This window comes from Mixophyes fleayi, chromosome 10 (genome assembly GCF_038048845.1).
Source record: "Mixophyes fleayi isolate aMixFle1 chromosome 10, aMixFle1.hap1, whole genome shotgun sequence".
In the NCBI taxonomy this organism is placed as follows: Eukaryota; Metazoa; Chordata; class Amphibia; order Anura; family Limnodynastidae; genus Mixophyes; species Mixophyes fleayi.
Genome location: NC_134411.1, coordinates 6,601,265 through 6,627,945, shown reverse-complemented (window position 1 = coordinate 6,627,945; position 26,681 = coordinate 6,601,265). Strand labels below are relative to the sequence as shown.

General features: G+C 40.2%; 1 protein-coding gene across 1 annotated transcript; it reads right to left on the bottom strand.

Annotated features, from left to right (window-relative positions):
* Positions 1 to 5,892: 5,892 nt before the first annotated feature.
* Positions 5,893 to 24,792, bottom strand: SYVN1 (synoviolin 1). The gene is made up of 16 exons (XM_075187750.1): positions 24,709 to 24,792; positions 22,632 to 22,787; positions 21,828 to 21,920; positions 20,423 to 20,575; positions 16,864 to 16,912; positions 16,293 to 16,396; positions 15,043 to 15,169; positions 13,674 to 13,773; positions 12,863 to 12,928; positions 11,025 to 11,141; positions 8,863 to 9,035; positions 8,595 to 8,726; positions 8,126 to 8,242; positions 7,805 to 7,991; positions 6,396 to 6,532; positions 5,893 to 6,251 (listed from the first exon to the last, which is right to left on the bottom strand). Exons 2-16 carry the CDS (start codon positions 22,761 to 22,763, stop codon positions 6,118 to 6,120), a joined length of 1,821 nt encoding a protein of 606 aa, XP_075043851.1. The 5' UTR covers positions 22,764 to 22,787; positions 24,709 to 24,792; the 3' UTR covers positions 5,893 to 6,117.
* Positions 24,793 to 26,681: the final 1,889 nt, after the last annotated feature.

The following is a 26,681-nucleotide window of genomic DNA, read 5'->3' as shown; positions in this document are numbered from 1 at the left end:
GACTCACCTTCCCTTCGGATTCTCCTTGTGTACCCACATTGCCCGCACCGTTGCCGAACCAGCTTGTCTGCCAATTCTTCTCGTGCTTCGCTATCTGACTTGTGGAAGGACCGTGACCTGTGTGATTCCTGCAGCTGAGTCCATACCTCCTTGCGGGGGTCCCTGGTGAACACCAGGGGCACGTTAGACTCTGCACCTTCCTTCGAGTAGTGCCAACGATAGCAGGTACGCTATACCCAGTCGTGACACCAATATATGGACAATTTGCCTGAATGAACCTTGTTGCGGCTAATATAATCTGCCTTTCAGTTGTTTACCCCAGGAATAAAGATTGCTAAAATAACAGGAACGTGTCGCTGTGCCCACAACATAATCCTGGTCGATTCATTCATGGCCCTGGCACTGAGAGTGTCGTCTTGATGATTTATAGGCGACTGCTGTTACATTGTCCGACTGCACTCTGACCGGTTTTCCTTGTAGAAAACTCTGAGCCTGGACTAGCACATTGTAATCGCTCTTAGCTCCAGTACATTGATGAGAAAAGATGTCTCCAGAGGGTCCCACAAACCCTGGAATCTGAGCGTTGAGGTGAACCCTCTCCATCCCCACAAGCTGGGGGATGGAGAGGAAAGGATCTACCCTTGGAGAGGTGTGACCTGTGTAGCCACCAAGCAAGGGACTGGCACACAGGAGAAGAAAGTTTGATCATCTGCCTGAGAGGTATAGATGGAATTTAGTCCATTTGCGCAGAAGTTCCCACTGGAATGCTCGTGAGTGAAACTGTGCTTAGGGCACTGCCTCAAAGACTGAAACCATTGTGACCAGCAGCTTCATGCACTGGCCTTCATACACAGACAAGAGCAACAAAAAAATAAATCACATTTCTTCTCAGTGGCATCTTTAAGGGAACCCCCCCCCCCTCCTTACACTGGCAAGGTAGTTATTCCGGTCAACCTCGCTATGGGTGAATCTACCTTTTGGACAGCCTCCCATTTCTCAACTTCTTCTACCACAGAGGGTAGAGCGCTCTAAACTTTACAGGCATGTGAAAATATCGGTCAAGAATTTTCCATGCTTCCGCAGTCACGTCCATTAATTGGAGGTAAGGAGGAAAAGAAATAAGCCGTTTCATCTACCTTTCAAAGAGCGAGAAATCAGCACACAAGATATCTCTGTGTTTGTCTAACTCACTGCACCAAGTCATCTGCCCCCTAACACTGGATGAGTCGTCCACACTAGTGGAATAGTCATCACCAGAATCTCTGTGAATTTCGCCCTCCTCTTCTGATGAAAGGTCTGAAGTAGAGTCTATAACCCTATCCTCGTGTGAGACTTGACGCTTATGAGACGGTCTTCTAGCTCCACTCAGCAAGCGTTCCAGCGAGGAAGTAGCTTTAACCAAACCTTGTGACAAAGAGGATTCCGCCTAGGACACTTCTGTAGTGGCCTGGCCAGTTTGTAAACCTGACTGGTGTGCCACAGAAGTAGATTGACCTACCTCACGGTGTGATATTACCCTTGTAAGGTTGATGTCAACGGACACAGCCAAGCAGGTTCTTCCGCGGCCATAGACACAGACTGGGTCTGGCTCTGGTCCCGAATCTCCGCATCACAGGCTGCACACGGCCTCCGGGTCAGACTGTTCACAAGACAATTTAAAATTACATTTTGCATAATTGTAATGCACAATAGACCTTGCAGCAGTCCCCTTCTTAGAGGTCCCTTTATCTGTCATGGTGTATATATATGGATGTATACAAGGATATAAATAGTATCAAACACTACTACAGGGAATATTTATAATATACAATCTAGGTGTACTTATGTGGGAACAAGGGCCCAGGAATATAGTTCAATGTATATCTGGAGACCCCTTATAATAGGACAGTCTCTGCAAATAGAGCAATATACAATAACTCAAATCTGTGGAAGATAGCTATTATTGCATTTAAAACACATTAAAATCAGCATCAAGCACACACAGCAGCTTCAGCTTCATGCACACACAGGGGTATATTTACTAAACTAAACTGCGGGATTGAAAAAGTGGAGCTGTTGCCTATAGCAACCGATCAGATTCTAGTTTTCATTTATTTAGTACATTCTACAAAATGACAGCTAGAATCTGATGGTTATCGGCTATCAGCAACATCTCCACTTTTTCAAACCCATAGTTTAGTAAATATACCCCAAAGTCTCTCACATAGAAGCTAGGGAAAAGAGCGATGTAGGACTGATAAAACCTGTCCTGTATGGAAGGGTACAGTGGAGCTCTGTTCAGTGTGTGCCTGAAAATGGCACTGATCTCCAGATCATGGCTTCAGGAAGCCGGAGGGAGGAGTTCTAATCTCCTCTTCCTGTTTGTGAAATGGCGGATTCAGATCCAGAAACATCCTTCTGTGCCCCTCCTGCGTCAGGAACAGCCACAAGACTCTCCGATTCAACTGAGATTTTGCTGTGGCTGTCCTTGGTCAGCCTGCGTGCTGGCAATCCTCGTTGCCTAGGGGGGAGGGAGACGTGATCTAGCACCTGTGAAGTGTATTGCGGACGTGGCTGTCAACGTTGACATCCTGTTGCCGGCTACACTGAAAGTTAGTGAAATGTGGCAGTATCTGCTGGGGGTGAAATAGCTGTGACAGCTACTCACCCCAGCTCAGGGACTCAGGGTGGAGGAAGGCCGCAGGCTTGCCACCCCTCGGGTGGCATCCCTGAGCCCAGAATTTTTCCCCCCTATAACGGAAAAAAGTAAACTAAAACAAAAATTATTAAAAGTAATAATATTCAGTACAGGGCAGGAGCCCTGGAAAACGTGCCCGGTACCTGGAAAGCTTGCAAGGAACCTCCACCATGCTTCACTGTTGCCTGCAAACACTTATTGTACCACTCTCCAGCCCTTCGACTCAGAACTGAAAAAAACAGTGGGACCCAGGGACACCCATTTACTGTTCAGAGAAAGAATTTTGATGCTGTTTTGAAGTCAAAGGATGGTCACACTATGGATTTGCTTTAGCTTTCTATTCTGTTCATTCACTTTACATTTTGTTAACTGATAAAAATAAACACTTCTAATTTTGAAATTATTCTTAAAAAGCATTTTTCTGCACCTGCTTAAAACTTTTGCACAGTATTGTATGTCCTTCAACAATTATAAATAAGAACAAATCTTTAATTACATAGAGCTTACAAAATATTAAGATAAAACACTTTGTAGTCTCATTTGATCTCTTTATGGGACTCTCAGGGGAGCACGGAGGAAATGTCAGGGGGGTTTCCTCCGCCCCCGGAAAAAAATTAAATCTAGAGACCTGCCGCGCATGCGCGGCAGCGCCGTTTCGGCTGCACTGTAGTATACAGCAGCCGCGGCGCTGTCAAAGAAGCGTCCGCGGCGGTGCTGTATACAATACAGCACCGCCGCTTCTTAGACAGCGCCGCGGCTGCTGTATACTACAGTAGGGCACTTGTAGGGCACTTTTTAGCGGGGGGGGGGGGGGGGGGGTGTGTTTCTGGAGACCCAGAAACCCCCCCTGCGTGCGCCACTGACTCTGAATTCACTCAAGGGACTATGGAGCTCCGCATTTCCTAATTTGGCAGCTGGAGTTCGTTCTAAAGGCGTTCTGTATTATCTTACTATTGTGGTTAGAGATCTGCATGTATTGACTTTTATGTGTGCAAATATCATATTGTGTGTCCAGTTACTTATAGATGTGTCTTACTTTATGTTTATTTCAATCTGTCTGTTATCTTGAGTTATATGTAATTATAGATTTGTTTTAATGTTTTTATTGATCGATTTCTAAGCCAATTCTTTATTTGTTCAAACTCTGCCACTGAGGTTTCATATACATATATACACACTAGTTACAAGTTTGGCTTAAACTGTAAATATATTAACACAATGTAGATAATCTCTAGAGACCTAATATAGCGCCGTTCCCTGGTATATATTTTGTGGTATTACTTTTTGTGAGGATACAAGTCTGAGCAGTAGCTTAAGGCTTTATTGTATAGTTATACACTTTAGTTTTATATATTTCTATTAGCAGCTAATTCATTCACTAAACAGGGCTAATAGTTGTTTCTGCAGTAAATGAAGACCCACTTATATTCTCCCATTACAAACATGCCACTGTTTAGATCTTAAAGTGAAAGCTATTAGCTATACTTGGCCTGTGATAGCTTAATAACCTAGTTCACTCCAGGTTTACATCCCTCCGCGTTATCATCCTGGTACACCTGAGGTGTTCGTTACCTTAATGACATCATTCGCACTTCACCGGCAGCCAAGCGGCAACTGGACTACACACACAATATTTCAATATGTGCAAATCCGCAACTTCCCCACTACAGCCAATTCCCGTCTTACCTCTCGCCCCTGAACTACCATTGAGGAACTGTGCCTGTGCCGAGCAGTAACAGGTTTTAATAAGTGGAGATGTTGCCTAAAGCAACCAATCAGATTCTAGCTGTCATTTTGTAGACCCCCACAAATTAGCCTGGGAACGTGACCTGGGAGACCCCCTTGCCGACAAAGACTGGACTGAAATTCAAGACAATCTGTGTTCAAATAAAAGAATATATATATACAAACTCTTGTTCCGCTGGTACTACATCCCTACTCGCCTCCATAAAATGTTGACTGAATCCTCTGACAGCAGTTGGCGTTTATGCTCCGGAGTAGGCTAATTTCTTCACATATTGTGGGATTGCCCGAAATTAAACCTTTTCTGTCAGGGAAGTCAAAGATCTGATAGAATCCATTATTCAGATCAATGCCCCACTTGATCCGAAATTCTCCCTTCTGCCCCTTAGATTCCCCAGTCACTAAACATCAGAACAAGTTGGCCCGCCATATTATATCTGCCCCCACTTGTCAAATGGCATCCGATTTAAAACACACTGCCCCCCCCCCCCCCCCCCTCCGTAATTGCCAGGATTTGGAATGTCGACCCCATGGAACTCATGACTAGCATTATTAACACCTCTAAAACCTGCAACAAGATTTGGGATCCCTGGTTGTCCTACCATCAATACCACTCCCCCTCCATCTAAATCACACCCCACCTTCTCCCCCTAATTTTTCTCCTCTCTCCACACCACACTCTCTTCCCCTTTTTACTACTACCTGCTTTTTTTTCTTCGTTTCCCCTCTATCTCTCTGCTCTTTTCTTACAATACGGAAAACCCAGTCGTTCTGCTACGATACTTACATTGCCCCCGAATACTGTTTACTCCTTCCAAGGGAGATTTCTTATACTTGTGCACTTTAATTTTATTCACCGCTGTATCCTCCATCCCAAACGCACTAGATGAGCTATATGGATTAAGGGGGGATAAAACCACAACATTTGTTACATACTTACCTCTCCGAGGACTAAATAATAATTGTTTACTCCTCATGGAGGAGGCAGGAAACATGTGAGGCCAAAGTGATTAGATGTACCACCTACTTCTATGACGATTTGCATTCAGTGGCAATTAGCGACTTTCTATTTGGCTTTTTTTCCCCCACGTTCCTTATCGTGCTTCCAATGACCTAATTTTAACCTGTATTGAGAGATAGGCTTGCCTCTGGAACCAATTGCCAAAATCCACTGAAAGACTACCACATTTGAAATTGTATTTCACTACTTGTGTTGTGCAAGGTTTCAGCAATTTGTGAATTGTATGCTCCTTCCCGACTTGCTTCACGGAAAAATGCCTCTCACAGACTGAAAGCAAAAAAGACGGACCAATTCTCTGGGTGCACGTGTGATGTAAGTATCACTGTGATCTCAAAACACTTTCAGCCGTTATATTTTTTGCAGGTATTTTTCAAGTCAATAAAAGATCAATAAAAATGTTACTAGATAAAACAGGGTTTACAATTCAAATTAAATTTCATAAACTAAAATAGAACAGTCCAATGTTTAATTTTACTGAAACAAGTCCAACACAATTAATGAGGTCATCAATTTTTCCTCATTGAACAAAGCATTTGCATGAAGAGCCCATATTGTGTCCTTAAAAAATATATATATATTTAAAGAAGTCCAGCTTATCTTTTGCCTGGCTTTTAATAGAGTCCAACAGAGTTAATTTTCCTTCTATTTCTGTGCAAGCCAGATCAGGAATGAAGCTTCAATGAGATTCGGAGGATCCAGTTTCTAGTTTTTGAAGTCTACGTCTTCGCAGCTCTGCGGCGTTTGGTTCTTCTGAGGAAGTTCCACCCTCAGCACCGTTTACCATCTCTTCACTTGTAGATGTGGGGGCAGCTGTGGGAGAAAAAACAAAACAAAATCAATATGTTCTGTTTACTCTGAATTTTAACCCGTTTCAACAAAAAAAACAACACAATATATGTCTACAAAAGGAATACAAACTGACATCTTACAAGCAGATTAATAACAAGGATATACCTGACTGCAAGGATGACCCAGCATCATCTGCAGCCGAGGACGAATCTGGAGTAGGAGCTTCTTCAGGTGGATTAGGGGAAGCGTCCTCGGTGGTAACTAATGGGGACTGCGTGGAAGGTATGGAAGGACGAGGTGGCCTGTTGAATGGAAACGGAAGAAAATGGGAAATAAAGAAATCAATTGACTTGTTTTTAAAATAAATAAAATATCAATCTCTATTCATTATCGTATGTGTTACATGTGCATCGACTGAAGGGTAGCAGAAGTGAAATATAGCCCCCCCCCATTACCCAACTGAACAATTCTTCATCTGTGATAAATAGAAACCTGCCACTGATGGACCCCCTGTACATCTTTAGAGGCTACAAGTTGTTGATTATTTAGAGTAACTAGAATCCCGGGTATCTCCCGAGACCACCAGTTTGATCTCTTGCAAAAAACTGCTATTTCAATTCTTGGAATTTCACCAATCCCAAAGAGATTCAAAAAGGTGTTCAGATTTAAACACCAGGAATTGACTGGCGTTGGTTGTTAAAGCATTTATCTAGAGGAAAGGCACTTTTCACAGGACAGCATCTGCTAGAGCCAGAATGACAGCTGGAGGACAGAGAGGGAAATTTTTGGAAGCTCCAAGACCACAGGGGGATGCAGAGACAACCTACCCATGACACGTTGTGACGAATGGATGAGTTTTCAAGCCCACCCTCTCCTCTTCAGGGGATATATTTACTAGATTGCAGGTCTTAAAAAGTGGAGATTTTGCCTATAGAAACCAATCAATTTCTAGCTGTCATTTTGTAGAAAGTACTAAATAAATTAATCTGATTGGTTGCTATAGGCAACATCTCCACTTTTTCAAACCCGCAGTTTAGTAAATATACCCCCAGATGTCTAATTTTTTCTCCCATGCTGGATTAGCAAAAGGAGCTGTTGATTTGATAACAAAGTAAAGTAAAGGCCAGCAGTATTCTTAGGCAAGGTGACCAATTGTAGCACCATGTAGAAGAATTTGGATTGGGAGAAAACATCAAACATACATTACATACATACACGTAATGCATATAAGCCAAAAGAAACAAAATAGGGCTGGGGTGTCTATAGCCAAGGTGGTATAGACAACATTAAGTCCTACTTGGTATCCTGCATGCCAGCAGTGAAACAACAGACATGTTTGTTACTTGCACAGACATAGGGCGATCATAAGAAATATATTTAAAATATATGCAATGGCAAATAATGTTAGCACTTTAGCATTAGAATTTCAAGACATTGCCATTTAAGCTCACCCGTCTCTACCATAACCACGTCCACACAGGAAAAGCCCAGGACAATGGTTCTGTGCATCTGCATCATATATGAGGTCAAGTGTAGAACAGGGCCAAGAGTAAGATATATTAAGTGACTCTCACCCAATGCTCGCCAACACTGTCAGATACTGGTTGATTTGTAACATGGCAGCATCTAAGAGTGTATGAATGTTTTGAAGACATTGTAGTCTGGCTTCCAGGTTCTGTCTCTCGTGACCTTCCATTGCTCTTAGCTCCTCATCTGTCAAACCTGCAAAGCCTGCAGGGGGCATCGGCATCGGGGGCAAACCTAATGGCAAATAAAATCAAAGTAATAAACCCATCAACGATGGATGAATACGTCCCACTGCTCAATCACACAGAAGAGAGCTAGGAGGTTGTACTCCAATCCTTTTCAGGGTGTAAAAGGACATTCTAACTTACCAAATGGAGGGAACATCGGCATTCCCAAAAAGGGAGGTGGAAAAGGAAAACCTGGTAGAGATGTTCCAGCAGATGAATCACTTGTATTGGAACCATCACCAGTTCTCGATGCAGATGCTGCAAGACAAGTAGATGGAGGGACAATATCAGTAGAATAATTAAAGGAATGTAAAGGTGATGGATGAAAAGCTTTTTTATTTTTAAGATGGATGATACAAGATAGTTCCAGAAACCTTCCATATTTGTTTCCAGAAAACAAACATGTTCAAGTTGTCAGCTTCCACTATGCCAAATATTCAAATTAATTTTAAATAAAGTATAAATGCATATACTGTCCACAAATCATAAACCAGGCCCTTAGGTTCAATTACTAGAAGCACATTATTAAATACTGCTAACTAAAAGGACGTTAATTTGAATGCACTTCCTGCTCACTTTAGAATAGATGATTGTAAAGGAAGTGTCTTACCAGTGGAGGGTCCTGCATTGGCTTCTTCAGGAGCATTGGCTCCAGGAGCCCCAGGGACTGGAGGGAAAGGACCAAGTGGAGGCCAGAGAGGAAACATCCCAGGAGGAAAAGGAGGTAGAATCCCAGGAGGAACTAATTGGGAGTGAAAAGGAAATCAAGCAGTGAGAAGCACGGATACATCCATTTCAACAATATACAAGCTATTCCTAGCAATACTTGCTGGCAAAATGTACAAATATAGGTAGGTTCCGAGCACACTGAAACTTACAGTTAGGCTGTGGAGGAATAATTGGCGTTTGCTGTGCAGGAGCCACATGTGGTTGCTGGGCAGGATCAGGCTGATCCGCAGGTGCCTGTGTCTGGGTGGGGAGAGAAGCTCTGAGCACATCCATGCGGCACGTGGGACATGTCTGTTGTCTCTGGAACCAGGAACGTAGGCAGCTTGAGAAAGGAAGGGAAAGAGATGTATGGATATAAGTGTGTAGAGAGACCAGAGATAAGTCATAGAAATTAGTTTGCTTGTGGTGGGAGAGGACCAGGACCCCCCACCCCTCCAAAAAACCTGCACAACAACAACCACATAGCTTCTTCCTAGTGGCATTATATTGTACAGGATTGTAATGAGACTTATGTAGATACTAGTAATGTCTTAAATGTGCTTTTAGTCACATAGTATCTAGGAATGAACTGATGGAATGCCAGACACTTCACAGGAAAGAACATGAATACTGCTTGTGTGATTTTTGGTCCGTCACAATTTGAAAAGGTGTCAGTGTTTATTGATCGCATGTTTTCCATAAGAATCATTGATTTTTATTACTGCATTCAAGCTGTGTTCACAATGCAATGAGTAAAGGAAAATGGAATTGCTAAGTTATACATAATACAATCATGAGTAGGCTGGAACTTCAACAAAAAAAAAAAAAAAAAAAAAAAAAAAGACTATGCGGCCCCTGAAATATATCAACATAAAAATGTTGTTTAATTACTACAGTGCGAGTGTGGCAAACTCTACGACATTTAGAAATTCCCTTGCTGGAACATTTTAAGTTGGTAAGACTTAAAGATTACATTCAACATTTTATTTTTAGGATGGTCACAATGGAAGAATTCATAAAACATCACACTGGGTATTGAGCAGACTAACAACGTGAGGTGAGGGGGAGAAATGGAATCATTTTGGATATTAGCATTAAAAAGTCAACAACCAACGTTGGATGAATAATTATGTTCTTTAAACATTTTTGAAATGGCTATGTAAATAACAACCTGGGTATTTAGATATAGATCTTACATTGATTAGGATCGGAGTGTTATTAGTTTGTTGCATTTGACCCCTAACTTCAGTTCTCTGATTTGCAACTTACTAATATGCTTTTTATTATGGACGGCTGATACTGCATTGCTAACTTCCTTGGTCTTCCTTTTTTATCTTTCTGTAGTGTCCCTTTGATTTTGTGTTGTATTGGGGAACAGAGGTTTCAAATAGCATCTGAACAATCTATATATTTACAAAAGAAGGAGGACAAGTATATAGTCATGCCCCTTCCAAGCAACAGGACCTGTTGCTGAAGGCATGCATCAATAATGGACATGTAAACACCTGAAGCACGCACTGGCAACATCTACACCAGGCCTGTCCAACCTGCGGCCCTCCAGGTGTTGTGAAACTACAAGTCCCAGCATGCCCTTCTAGCTATCAGCTGGCTGTCTACCTGCAAAGCATGCTTGGGGCTTGTAGATTCACAACACCTGGAGGGCCGCAGGTTGGACGTGCCTGATCTACACTAATAACTTTATTTTATTTTTTAAATTAAACAAGTTGCCCTAGCTAAATTAAATCCAGACATGCAATCACAGAAGGCATGCAGACCTCTGAACAACTTTATTTTAAACAAACTATTCTGTATATCTAAACCTGTACCTACCAAGTTATTTTTTTTTCTTAACACACAGACAAAATGTATCTCTCTCCTTCACTGCCAAGCACCAGAGGTGATCACATGACTGTGAGCCTGGATAATGGCTCAACCGCTTGGTCACAGAGCTCTCTGCACCTGCTTGGCTGCACGTCAAGACGAAAATTAAGTGCAATTTCAAAACTATTTATTTATATAGCCAATGTAGGAGACAGAAAAAAAATAAAGTGAAAGTAGCGTTTAATTTTATGGTATACTTTTCGGGTAGGACGTCCTATAATGAAATACAGCTGCTCCTTTTAACCTAGAAGTCTCTGTACTGACAGATAACTTCAATATATCCTCATAATAATGTGAGACCTGTTATGTACAAAATTTGCCATGTACCATAGCAATCACACATGTCTTTCATTATCAAACTTGCACAAGACAGATAATAGGTTATTGTGCACCTACATGCAGTGTTAGTAAATGGGTTGTATGCTTTTATCATATAGTGAAGGAAACGAACCTAGTGTGGAATATGTGGTTACATGGCAGTCTCTTGGCTCCCGTCACCATCTCCTCTCTGCAGATGATACACACATTGTCCATGGCCTGGAGCTCCTCTGGTGTGGCATCTGGATACCTGTCGGTGTCATGTGAAGAGGTTACACAATGCTTTGTTTTATTTATGTATTTATCTAAAAAGGCTCCATCCCCCAAACTTTTGAACATGATTGGCAAAATTATTCTCATGGAACAACATTTTCGGGATATTCTCTTCTTCCCTCTCCAATATTGGATAATACAAGACAGTTTGATTACTAACATCTTAGGGAACTCTGTAGCCACAGTATTTTGGATATATAATAGTCCTTTTTCTATTGCTTGAAAAGGGAATATTGGCGAAATATTCGGAAACGTAGCTGCTGAAACTTGAAACACAATCCCTGGAGAAGCCCTGTGACATTAAAATCTTGTGAATGTGCCCAATTCTGAACTTAATACCATATATTGTTTTTAAATGAAATACTGAGGCACTGACAAAATTATTGACATTCCAGACTTAATATTTGGCAGCACAGCCGTTGGTAAAAATAACTAATCAACAGCGTCCTATAGCCATGGATGAGCTCTCTGCACCCCTCTACTGGCAGTTTGGTGCACTCTTCCTGTGCAAACTGCACTAGTTCTCCCAGGTGGGAAGGATGTCTTCTCCTAACTGCTGTTTTCAGATCTCTCCACAGGTGTTCTATGGAATCTGGGCTCATTGCTGGCCCCTTCAGAACAGTCTTTCCAAAGTGTGTTTGAGGTCACTGTCAAGCTCATTGATCTTCCAGCAAGGCAGAGACCCAGCATTCTGCTACTTGTTTCAACATTAGGCTCGAAAATGGCCTGGTAATCTCCAGAATGCATGATAGTATCTGCAGCAGCTATTTATATAGCTGCCACTAATTTCGCAGCGCTGTACAGAGAGCTCACTCATATCAGCCATGCCCAATTGGAGCTTACAGTCTAAATTCCCTAATATACAGACACAAAGACCCCAAGAGAGACTAAGTCAATTAACCTAAATCAGTTTGGTATTTGATCAAGGTGCATTCTACACAATTCCTCAATCAAGCTCTCTTGCGGCGCCATCCATGAAGGTTGACTACAGTGCCATGGGCCTTAAACTTTCTGTATGGTGGAAACAGAAGCATAAAGGTCTCTATAGATTGCCTTGCAGCCTTGAGATTGTAGCCAAGTATGGACAATCTTCTGTCTGATCTCCTCAGGCAATTTGCAGACATTCTTTAGATTCCTCATGCTTATTGCAGTACAACAGTGACACAAACCAGGAGAATGAGTCCTTTCCTCTATTGAAGCTTGTTTAATGACGGATTTTATATTGCTGGACCTGCTAATTAGCACAGGAGGTTCAGTTCTAAAGTGAAGGAGAATAACCTACTTGTAGACTAATTACTTCTAACTACTTATATAAAAAAAAGCCAATAATTTTGCCCAAAAATATCAATAAGTAACCTAATTATGGCCCTTCTAGAAGGTGGATACTTTAGAAAAATAAATTAGTTTTTGGGGTATTGGTAGGAGTGCTATAAAAGTGTAAATCACCTACTGACAGCGTAGGTACCCTAGGACTCTAACAATATCAGACATAAGACTCAATGATGCTGCTAGTACCTAGTGAGTTGATAGCCTGCATTCTCATTCGTTCAGCTCACAAAACGTCAGCTTCTGCCTGCCGTGAGTAAGCTATGGGTACACTTCAGAATGTTTTTTTAAATTTTGAAAACAACGAGTTTTCTTTCTCCAATATTGTTCATTTTACATCTCCACATCCCTGGCCCCTCTACCATTACTCACAGTGTGTTCATATTGCGGATTGCTCTCCTGGACATGATAGCATCTGTCACTGCCTTCTTAAACTGTCTGGAACAAAAAAATAAAAAGGAAAACAAAACAATGAACATCTTGGGAATGACTTTCTGTGTAGCCGTAGGGGTTTTGGTGTTTGAGGAAGGGAGACAAACAAACTGGAGTAGACTCCTGAAGAAAGTGGCCAGTAAGATTTGTCTTGAAGACGCTGTGAAAGTTTACTAAACATTAGAAGGTCAGGGTCCATAAACAGAGCTCAGGGAGAATGATTTTATATGATTTTTATATCAGTCCTGTGGGCTAATAGGAATGTTCTATTATTTATCCTTGGTTGCTAGTTCACATGACTGCTGTGCTCTAGAGAGGCAGTAGGGGGCAAGGTGGTGCAGGATAATTCTAGATCAGTAACAGACACGTTGCTAACTAACATGTATAGGATATGTAAAAATAAAAACTGGTCTGTTGCTAGTCCTCCAGGCCTGGAATTGTGCAGAAGTACAACATGAGGAAACAAGTAACATTCTGAAATCTCAAGAACAGCCTCTTTAATATGTTTGAAACTTGCTTTTGAAAGTTAAATACTATTGTCTATGGCTACATAATGGGCTATATAGGGCTACCTAAATCAAATGAAATTCTTCAACTTAAGGACATGATAACTAATGTGTGCTTTCTTTAATCTAAAATATTGGGAATGAGGTGACCAATCTCAGGCAGTATTATCATTAGTATGAGAACAATGGAAGATTTAGCTGGGCAGTGACACCATTCTTTCAGAAGAGTTATCCAGTTCTCTTACCTCATTGCAAGATACATTGGGCGAATCGCAAAGAGTGGAAATGTGTGAAATTTAACCATGATTGCCATGAAAGTAACGTACAGCAACACTTTTATAAAACCTGTAACAAAGGAAGAGGGAAAATATTTTGTAATTAAAAACAACCAAAACTGATTTTGCTCAGCAATCAAACATGACCCTCATGTTACAGTGACCACTTCTTACAATAAGGAAGATCATACACGAACCGCAAAAGTATAAAACTAATGCAAATGTCACTTTAAGAAACTGCACCCAATCTTACAGGAAAATACATGGACTCAAGATGGCAGCATTTGCAGGGATGCTAAACCTTGGACCAGCCTATGGAAGGAGTTGGGCGGAATGAGGTTGTACTATGCCAAGTGCAGGGCAGGTGCATGAGTGTGCCTACTTTTGTACTGAAGTGCAGAAAAAAAGGTTTCATTTAAAGGGTAGGATATATTTAAAAGAGATAAAGGAGTGTAGAGGAAAAACTACTTCACAGAAAGGGTAGTGGATAAGTGGAATAGCCTCCCATCAGAGGTGCTAGAGGCTAATACAGTAGAGCAATTTAAACATGTTTAGGATATAAGGATATCCTTACAAAGAACTAAGGATCAAAGGTTACCACAGGTTAAAATATGGGCAGACTAGATGGGTCAAGCGGTTCTTATCTTCCATCAAATTTTATGTTTCCAGATGGTGTATTTACAGAAGTATTTCTAGGTATGCTGACAGGTGCACAGATGTCTCCTCTACAAAAAGGCTGGGATCCTCTGGCACTTCTGCAGGTGCCAGGAATCAGCTCTAGTCCTTTGGTTTAAAAAACACAATTTGCACGTTCCAGTTGCTCTTCTATGGCAAAGTGCATTTACAGATAAACAGCAATGCAATAAAAACACAAAAAGTGACACATGTAAAAGGACACTAATGAACAGAGTAGTCCTAAAGTGGTTGTAAGTTGATGTAACAGTTATACTCTTTCCACCTTGCGCATTTTCTGGAGCATCCACCTATCTACAAAGCTAGATATATTTTATTTTACGTGGGTGTTTTCAAAAACAATGAAGTAGTTGTGCATCTTGATATTTTGCGGTTCGTAAATGACACTAAGGAGCAGATTCAATTAGCTGCGAGCTTTGATCGTATCACACGCTACTTTTTGCTCACATCACTAATTGAGATAAGATTTTAATACCGAAAATCCTGTGGAGGAACTTTTACATTTAGATTACAGCAAACATTTTCAAACATGACTAACCTGAAACATTAACTCAATATGATTTCACAAAAAGATAGCTAGAAACTTTGATATGGTGTCATTTGACAATGATATAAAATGAACAGCGATCAGAAAAGTGTAGCTTACCGGTCAGGAGCTCAGTGTATAACATGTACACAGCCTTATTATCCCATGGATTCTCACTCTGCAGATCCACCGAGTGGAGGACATATTTTATGAACACGGTGAGGATCATCGTCATGAGTATGGCGTACTGAGGAAGCAAAAAAAAAAAAAAAAATTATGAAATCGATCACAGAGGAAAAATACAAAAACAATCAATGTGCCAAACTTCATGTAGAGACCAGTTTTGCATGTATGTATTTTAAATAGCTGTCCAGAAAGTCTCCATAATAGGGATCTATTAGCCATTGGTGGGATAATCTACCTCCGCACTATGTGGTCATTGCTTGCGTTATGAACACACAACAGGGCTTGACTACAAGGGTATCCTGCAAAAAATAATGTGTCCCCTGTTAAATGGAAATCAGAAACACGGCATTCTACTGTACAGCTCAGAGAAATGTAACCTGTAATAAGACATCTTTCCTTCAATACCAATGATGCGTTTTGTTAATAGAATAAGAGTATGAAGCACCGTTTGTATCATATGCTCCATCTTTGCTGTAACACTCTATACATATGTGAGTTGTATACTATCCACAATGCCTACTGAGTGAAGCTACACAGGGGAATATGAAAGCTGCAGCTCACCTTTCCCTTTGAACACTTTAGTGCATTGTCCATTTCCATAGATAACAATGCATCCTCTTATAGACGTCAAAAACATACCCGATATTAATTTATCTTCTGTGTACACAAACCTCAACTGTGGTAACTGCATAGAGCTAAATGAGGCTATGGGCTACCCATATCCATGTAAAAAGACGACTGGTATGACACTGACAACCACAATATGAAGTGGAAGGAGTGCGGCACTTTCTATTGTAATTTACCTTACATGATTTTTATTTTAATTCACTGTACAGTAGAGAAACGACTAAAATAAAGGATTATTGTATTACTGAATAAGCAGTGATGGAAACTCTGCATTATATAACCGATACACCCAATATTGATATGTGGTCTCCATTTTTAATGCAGCAGTGTTACATTTTCTGGAATATGCAACACAATAACAAGAAAAGGAAAGTAAATAAGGTTTGGAGGTAAGGAGGAAGTTTCCTTTAACATTAAATGTAAACTTCTCTAGTCATAAACAGAAACAAAACGCCAGTAAAACACAAAACATACTTTTATTGCTTACACTAAAGCGCACATACAGCCTCACACTTTACACATACAGATTTATTTATGAATATGACTTCATTACTTACCTCAAACCCAAACACTAGCTGGACTGAGGCCCCTCGGGTGACCAAGCTGTGATAAGCGTGGGATACAAATAGAACATCCAGCACGCCCAGCAGGAGCATCAGAGCTGGAGGGGATTTACAGAATGACAGTCTGGGTAAGGACAGGTAGTAAAGGCAGGAAAATTGTATTTACAGTGAATAGTGAGTGTTTCCACCTTAAACAAACATTAGGAGCGGTGAACAATAAAATATTTAACAATTCTACAAGCACCATTTGGTAATGACAGTAGTGTGATATAACAGCCATGCAAGAATAAACAGAATACAGACACTGTACAAGCGACTAGCAGCACAAGAGCTGTTTTCACCTCTAGGGTATTTTTATAAATGCAGCTGTATGCAAAACATATAGTGGCCAGCACAGGAGAGGAAGTGATACTGAACAGCTCAAACACGTTACACTAAGTAAGTCAAACATTCACACATGAAAGAAAGTCTATAGAACGGCCATACAATGCTAATGTAAACTTATAGCCTGTCAAGTGGTGAAATGTAAAAGCACAGGTGTAATTGATGTTTCTGTGACACCTACCAAGGATACGGAAATGGAACAACCAGGAAATGTTTGGACTGCGCTCCATCTGTAATATAAAATGGTATTAAGAGAATACAAACGCTGCATATAGACAATGAGACAGTCACCTCCTTTGAAATCACCCTCAGTGTTTTAGTAGATGTCACTTCCAAAGTAAACTGCAGCTCAAATTGTGAAGCAAGCAAAGAAAACATCACTCCCTCATAATAAATAGACAAGTTGCATTAAACGGCAAAGTTCAATCACCACCTGGAGCGAATTACCTCCCTTGAGCCCCAGAGGATGCAGCCGATTTTTCCCCAAATATCCATTGTTTGTCTTACAGACACAACGGGAGCTGTGTGACACTGCAGTGGTGGGGTGTGAGCTGGAGGACCAATCATGGACATTGAGTTGGAGGACCAAACAGAACATGCAGTGTGTTTGGACAATGATTTAGGAATTTTTAAGGTTTGTACCCCCAAAAAAGTGACTATATAGTAAATATAATCTGATTTATAGTATATGAGGTAAGCATACGACATAACAGTATCATTTAAGCAGTTTACTGCCATACTGTTGCCAATAAATCATTCGAACTGCGAAAGCAGTCGTAAAACTGCACCCAGACAGGACAGACTGCTCAAAAACTTGCAACTGAGAACTGAAAATTGCCAAACGCGTGATGAGAAAGGAAGCAGGAGCTAACGGTTCTTTAAAAACTGTTCAGAGGCGCAGTCAGCTAAAAAACACATTGACAGCATTTCACGCCAAGCAAAAGCCGTTATCAAAGCCAAGGGTGGCCCAACCAAGTACTAGCAGAGGTATATGCTAATAAAATGCATGCAAAAGCTGTTAAATAAAAAAATAAAGTTTCTATAAAGTATTAAATATGTGTATTTGCCATTATTTTAGCAAAATTACTAAAAAAAATTCCCAATTCATTGTCCAAACACTGTGCAGACCTTTCCTGCAGCCATTTTAAAGTTGTGAACAAAAATTGTGCATCACTTTAGGTGGCAATTCAGCATTAAAGACTTTAACATGGACATAAATTGTGTATGATTTAAAATTATAAACAGAGCAAAGATCTCACATATGAGATTGCTCTCATCACCTTCCAAGTGGCGCACAGTGTGAGAACACCACACAGTGGCGTTATAAGAGGTATAGGTCTCTATGCAGAGCTGCATATGCTGTTCACACAGACATACATGGTGCAGCACGGTGGCTAAGTGGTTAGCACTTCTGCCTTACAGCACTGGGGTCATGAGTTCAATTCCCAACCATGGCCTTATCTGTGTGGAGTCTGTATGTTCTTCCGGTGTTTGCGTGGGTTTCCTCCGGGTGCTCCAGTTTCCTCCCACACTCCAAAAACATACTGGTAGGTTAATTGGCTGCTAACAAATTGGTGTGTGTGTGTGTGTGTGTGTGTGTGTTAGGGAATTTAGAATGTAAGCCCCAATGGGGGCAGGGACTGATGTGAGCGAGTTCTTTGTACAGCGCTGTGGAATTAGTGGCGCTATATAAATAAATGGTGATGATGGATGCTACAATAGAAAACTGATGCAGATACCATTTTCTTGCAGAAATATATCTGCTACATATATCATTACTTAGAAAAAAAATGTAGTACACTGCACCAAGTAAGTCATTATAACTCCCTAAATATGTATAGTTACAACATATATTCGCATATAATTTAGGTTGTATATTAATGGGGGTGGACGCTCACACTTTATTGAATCATATATTGATTAGAGGAAGAAAAGGAGAGTGTGTTTTGTGAGGCACTCAAATGACAAAAATAATAATTTTAAATTTTAATCTTTATTATGTACTATTAAAATCTGAACCAAAAAACATATTGAAAGTTCTTTATTTTAGCAATTAAAGAAACTTGTAGCGAAATATTAAAAGATGAATATGAAATGAAAATGAAAAGATAGGTAGTATATATATATATATATAAATAAAATTAGTATCCCTAGTCATGTGCTGTTCTTCTAGTCCACATGTATAGAATGGGACATTACCTCGGAGTTAATATATTGGCACCTATGTAATTGATAGTCTCAGGAGCAATAGGTTTTCCCAGAGTTGTCCCCTTAGTTGCCTATAATATATAGTATAATTTATGGTGTAGGGCTCATATAGTTTGATAAATTCGATACATTCATTCAGTACAGCTATAATTGAGCTTGGACGTTATTTCGCAGTCTCATATGTCTATTATGGGTCTAATGAGCTAATCTCTTCCTCCATAAATATTACTCTGCAGCATTTTATCCAGGGTTAAATGGATTGATAATATTAACAAATGTTATGAGTCCGAGTATATAGAACAGCGAACGCGGCGTCCGCCAATGCGCGTTTCGCTATAAAGCTTTAACAAGGCAAAAAAAATACACTGTCCTTTTCTTCCTCTAATCAATATATCATTACTGTAATAAATATCATGGGGAGATGCAATTAGCGGCAATGTTCCACAGAACATCGCGGCCGTGGGATTTTTACAAGAAATCTCAGCTGATTTTTCCTCGCGATACACAGAGGTGCGAAGTAAAAAAGGAGCGGAAAATTTACCGTAGCAATGGTAAAAATGCGCAGCAGTGATGTACTGAGGCACATCGCAGCTAATTGTATCTCCCTCCATGTATTATAATTATAGTTATCAATGTTTTCTATATTATCTTTCACACTGCAGTTCTTTAGAAATGGCGTTTTAATCCTTTCTATTCTTATGAGCAGCAACAATTGGTCTCTGAGATCACTGTAGATGTATTTCTTATTGGCATGGGGTTAACATAACGAAAGCCCCAACTGACCTATCCGAATACTTCTCTGTGTACTATCAGCTACCATCCTGTCCCACTAGCTCCTATCGTCTCAGTATTTCCATCTTTCTCTAGATTGTAAGCACTCAGGAGCAGGGCCTTCTCTATCCTCCCTCATGTCTGCATCTTCTCCATAAAACTCATTCTTCTGTTCTAATGTAGGATTTGTTGTGCCACTGGTCCGGTCCTACTGAATATTGTTGAGTCTTGCAAATAATGATAATGATTCTCGTCTATGTGCAGAATATGTGGCACAACTTAAAGATCAACAGATCGCCATCATTCCCCTGTGGCTGTCGTCGATTATGTTATGTTTTAAATGCAACAAGTGGGAGCTTTCAAATGAAAGAGCTTTAAGGGCATAGGTGTTGTCCAATGTGTGCAAGTTTTACACAAAAGTCACATGGTTTATTGGTGGAATTTGCAGATATTAATGTAGCACTCCTCCTTCAGTCCCAATGACTTGTCAATAATAACCATTCAGTAAGTAGTTAGTAATTAGCTAATGATGGGTCGTCTAGACAGCTTACATAACAAAACGGAGTGGTGTGCAAGAATGTTGAAGGCACTATGAAAACACCCCCCCAATATCAATCAGCTAGATTGAAAATTAGTTACTTGATCTCTGTAAAACTGATTATATGACACTGCCCTGAACTTGAGAGCTAAGCAAATTTTCTTCAGGATACTGTTCCTTTAGCATATCAAATGATTGGAAGACATTAAGGGGTATATCTTACGAAATCAACACGATCCTCGGCCAGCCAGTGAAAACATTTCAGGAATAGCAGAAGAGTAAATAGGGCCACGAATCGTGGACTGAAGTCATCCCGGAACACTGTGAAAGCCAGGCATGTTTCTGTGACGGCGTACCAGGAGCGCTCCAGGAGATGCTGGGACACAATGGCACCCATGGGAAAACACAAAGGACAGGAATGCATTACATAACTTACTAAGTAAACATTGTTTTTCTGAATGCGTGAGCAATGTGGGCAACAGTTACACACATAAATTAGGTATAAAATAAATTAAATATTTCAGTATGAAGTGCTGCACTTAAAAGTATAAAGATATGACAACATCTCTGTACATACAATGAAAGCAACAGTAAGGGCTCTTAGGTCCTTTGAATTGACCCTCAGCATATCTAGACTTCACTGCTGAAATGGTGAAGCATTCAAACAAGTCCATTCAACTTCAAAGATTCTAAAGGGACATTCACACAAAAACAGTATATACAATAAACATTCCTTTGAACATCTTCTCCATCCTACATACGAGATATGATGGGAACACTGACAGTACATATTAGCTTACTGCCAGACAGTTCCTCAGTAGAATGGATATCCCACATCTAAGATCTAACATAGGATACACTGGCAGAAGCAGAAACTACGGCTTGTAAGACGTCTCTACCATGTGCAGCAAAGTAACACAAATCAAATGCAGAAAAGCCCTTGCTGCCAATTAAGTGAGTGCTACAAAATTACATTTTATACAGTAATATTAATTAACCTAAGTCCTTTTGTACACAATTGAAAAGATGTTCCCAGTGCTAAAAACAAAAAAGGGAAGAAAAAAAAAAAAAAAAAGGAAAGTTTGTCTATGACATTGGTACATGCAATAAAGTTGTTATCCTTTAAAATGAAAGCACTTTCCTTTTAGTCCGCAAGTTGCTTCCCACTACCTTCATATTTCCCGAGTTTTCTCACCATATACCTGTACTTTTCTCTTTTTCTGTTTTTTTTTTACCATAGAACTACCCACATCCCCTCATAATGATAAAACTCATAAAGCAACACAGAATAACACGTACTCGCTTGCACTGTTTAATATATTTTTCATTTTGATTGCTATTACTATAGCTACATGCTGGACATGTTCTTCTCTGCTCTGACTTGTAATAAAAACCCCTGCCCTAATCCTCAACTACTCAGCCCTCCAGCAAACCCTCTCCGCTGCCCAAAATGTATGAATAGAAAGGTTTTTATTAGCTGGATTCAAAGGTTATTTATAACATATGAACAGAAACAGTACATACAGCTAAGGTGCCGCTGCATTACTACTACATTAACTAAACAAATGGCACGAAAACAAAGTACTGTACAGTAAGCAAAGTATGCAATCTCCCCCCATATCGCTTACCTCCATCTCAGCTGCTCTCAGCTGACCAAAAAACACTTTGCCCATGAACTTTCCTAAGAGGAACACCAGGACAAATGCTTGTATGTAAAGAACCTAACGGTGAAGAAAGATTTCTATTAATACAAATACCATCCTATTCCTAACACCACAGACATAGCCAATATAAATAGACAGTCATCTTGAGATTTTATAATTTTTAATTCTATTCTTCGAGATTACCTTTTTTCAAATTTCAGCCTAATTCAATTGAATACCTACCGCATACAGGACTTTTCTCGTTTTATAATCATTATCAAAGTGATGTTATATATAGAATATAGAAGTAATATAGAAGTGATATAGAAATATAGAGGTTTCATAAAGTGGCATAATTTGACAGTATTTCTGAATAGAAAGCATGTTCAAGGTCTATACAGCTGGGTAAGAACTAAAGGATTCATTACACAAAAGGGAAATATTTACAAAAGAAATTAAATGTAACCATGTAGCGAAATGTAAACATTGCAGAGTAACTGTTTGCGTTCATCATTTGACAGTTGGTGACAACTATGTAGCCACTGAGATTTCCTACCACAAGATCTATTGCTAGTACAGCACTTATCAACCCATATGTACATTGAGAAAAGACATTTTTCAAAACACGTTATACTGATATATTGCATTGTAAATCGAAGAACAAACAAGTACTACTTATAAAGAGCATCTCTAGGTGACAGAAACTATGACAACCTAGGGAGAAAGTTTCAACTTCCCAACATTCCTTCTACCATATTTATAGTTATGAGCACCACAGTCATTACTCACAGCCATGCTGGGACTTGATTTGGTCAGGTACACAACTGTGGGGTAGAACTGATGCTTGAGATAATAAGCATGGGTCACCACCGCCGCCGTAAGGGCCAGACTGGCACCAGTCATCATTGCTGTCCTCATCATGGTAGTGATGGGAGGGACAGCACCCTGTATTAGAATGTTAAGGGAGAAAGTTAATACCTAATCCTTAGGGGTTACCTGCAATCACATTTCTGCATACGATATGAAGACACCATAAGTTTACTCAATATTAACTAGAAGACACCAATTTAAATAGACTTTAAAATAAATAAAATTAGGAAATCCATACCATGTGCGCAAATATTTTTAAATGCACATCCTGCTCACCAAGCCTCCTTTCATGCTGCTTGACTGCATTATTTTAAACACAAATATGCCAGCAGAGCCCATTCTGTTCTTATATGTTACATAAATATGTGATCTTGCATCACTTATAGTAGCTGAACTTTCCTGCAGAGTAACTACGTAATCAGCCACTCTATGAAGTACGCACAAATAAAATAAAGGGATTTCACTGCTCAGCTCTGGTAACATTTTAAAGTAGAACAAATATAAAGCAATAAAGCAAAAAAGTTGATACATTACTTTGTGTATATTGCCAATACCTACACACTTATTTTACAGACATGTAAGTCACATTATATTCTATAGGCAGTGTAATACTAAACAATCAGTGCCAGTGTTACAGGTACTGGTATAGTATACAATGTGGACTGCAAGCAATACATATTACAGCCACACCAGGTTCGTTTTCAGACATCTCTATTCCATAACATTAGTGCATAAAGTAAAGTCATCAATAATAATGCTGACTACGCAACCAGAGTGTATAAAGACTGAAGAAGCAAAGATATAGCTATATCAAAATACATTTGTTTAGCATAGCTACGTGCAGGCTGTGTCAATTACATTGGTTTCACCTTCCCATATGATCTCTGCACTTGCAGGATACATCTGTTAACAGGAAGTCATCACATCCACCCTACATTTTGCGCTTGGTTTCCCACACCTGGCAATATCTATATGAAGCACCACCAAAAGCTACGCTAAAAATACTATATCCACACTATGGGCCTGATGCCAAGTTAGGAGCAAAGCAAACACAAATAAAGGAGTAAATTTGCTCCTGGATAAACCATATTGTAATGCAAAAGGTGCAAATTAATTATTATTTTGCATACAGGTTAAATATTGTCTATGTTTGCATATAGCAAGCAAATACTGGACAGCTTTATTTTTGCACTGCAATCTAAAGCTGATCTATGACACACCCCCTCCCTACTCTAAATCTGCAAGTAGAAGTTAAATCCCCCCCCCCCCCCCCCCCCGAACAGCTTAACATGGTTTTGCCATGGTACAAATTTGCTGCTAACTCGGCATCAGGTCCCATGTCTCCAGAGATAGATAGATATATATATATATATATATATATATATATATATATTATATATATTATATATATATATATATATATATAATCAGTTTAGAAGAGATTCAAAACAGACAGCAAGAACACTGAAAACAATAAACTACGAGCTGTCCATGGTCCCCGGCAGTGTCTTGAAACCAAGACAATAAAACATACAGTAAGCAATAAATTATGTCAACATGATGGACACTGTAGACATAATATAAATCTGTATCCCATTATGTGAATAGTTATGGAATAATTAATCGCAATAGTATTTGGAAAATCCAATGCCATCTTATTGTTATAATCAGTAAGACATGCAAAGACTCATACCTATGTAATAACAGAACTGACAAAATGATCCAACATGACCAAATATTATTCTCTTCATTTGTAATATCATTACAGCCCATTACCTCATTCCCAGACCACACATATCCCCCTTTCTGATGACTGTTCCCTTACTGACCAGTTACACGGTCCACCTGTCCTGACTCCAGGGCTCCCCATGATCAGACATGTCTCCCTAGTATGCCACCACTCTCATTACATGTCTCCCTGCAGTGTACTAAGCACGTCCAGCTCCCTGTCCATATCACCCCTCCCCAGCCCAGCGCACACTGCTGTCACCATTACCCCGGTCAGTGTCAGCTCCTCTCCTAGCCCGGCTGAGTCGGCTCCCTGTCCAGCTGTTGCTGTCACTAACAGCCCAAAACAGGAAGAGACTAAATCAACAGACACCTCACTTCCGGTTGGCGGCGGCATCCAAATACCAAAGATGAAAGGGTGGAATATAATAACTATACATCAATTATTCACATACTTAACTTGTAGCAAAGTATGTTTATCACATAAAAACTACGACAATTTCTATATACTGTGCAAATAACAGGTTTAATAAGGATAGAAGGCAGTTGCATGTAATCAACCCTGTTTTTGTAAAGTGGTACTGTCCACTGCAGTACTACAGAAGGGGAATGTACCACAGGTAACGTTAGCGGAGGGGGGTTGCCGAGTATAGCGGTGTAGTGGCAGTCACGTCTAGTAAGTGGTTATAATAGTATGGTGTATTTTACCAGGCCGTCAATATTTACATTGACCCAATTCATGTCTACGCTGTAGTGTACTGTCCTTGCCAGCTTCCCATTGTACTGTGACCGTGGCCACACCTGATTGGCTGCCTGCTGGCGGTCTCTACCAATGAGACTGAACAGGAGGACTGGGGAAGCTGACGCGGTCCAATAGGAGAGGTGAACTTAGGACCAATTGCCACGTGATAGCGCTTGTTGTACAGCTGATGTCTTGCTGGCTCCGGGATGTACTAAGCGGATGATGATAACGGAATGGAGTGTGTGGGGATGTAGCCCGCACTAATCTCCGCAGCCCATTGGCAACACCTTAGAGTTTTTTCCAAATTTAAGAAACTACGAAAAACTTATTTGCTAAATATGGAAAACTCACTAAAAACATTTGCAAAATATGTTTTAAGTAAGGGAAATTAACTTTTTTTATGGGCTTTATTTTTTAAATGTCGAAGAGCCTAAGTGCTGGGTGTTTTCCCTGGCGATAGCGCTTGCTATTGCATCTTGCATCAAAGTTCTTACCATCTTTGGGGCTTATTGTGAGTTGGTCACATTGTGCATCATAGACCAGTCGTATATGCACCTTATTTACATCATACTTGCCAACTCTCCCGGGATGTCCTGGAGACTCCCGAAATTCGGGTAGATCTCTCGGACTTCCGGGAGAGCAGGCAAATATCCCGCAAACGGCCTCTTGTCGTCAAAATGACGCAATTCGCAGTGAATCGCGTAATTTTGGCCCGCCCCAGCGACAAAACCGTCATATTGTTGTGGGGGGCGGGGCCAAAATTACGTGATTCACCACGTTCCCCCTGCCTGGGATCTCCCGGAAAGACCTCTTAAAAGGTTGGCAAGTATGATTTACATCAGGCATAATTACACCCAACCAGGTCGCAAGCACAAGACAATTATTTTAACATTTGTTTTGATATCTAAAAACGCACTCACTTTTAGGTTTGATCTAAATAAATAAAAAATCCTCTGATACAGTAGTTTTTAATTTTATGTGTGTAAATGAAAGTAGAAAAAACTTAATTCTAAAATGCACCCACAAAATCATATAGCATAGGCAAGAGCAATGAAGAAACTATCTGCTTCAGAGGTGAACTCATAATCAGCCAAACAGTTAGCTAGTGCTGGTGACCGTCCTCATCATCAACTTGTATTTGCACCAGCCCTCAGGCACCCGCAAGTGGTATAGCTACTTACAGGCATAAATGTGTTTCCTTGTAGGTTTGCCCCAATTATATGAACACACTTTTACTGTGCTCAGTGTTTTTTTTAGCACACTCCATACCTCCCCTGTCCTGACTCTCCAAGCGTAAGGAATCACAAACACCAAATTTGAATACAGACATAGGTGTATGCTTTTTTTTTTTGTGTGGGCATGTACAGTACAAAGTTGCATATTTTACTCTTAAGCAAATGGACATATGCCTAACTCAGCATATATCAGGAATCATGGTGGTGCTTGCATGTAATGCCTGTTTTGGTAGCGGGCCCTTGATGGCAGGAGATGCTGGCACT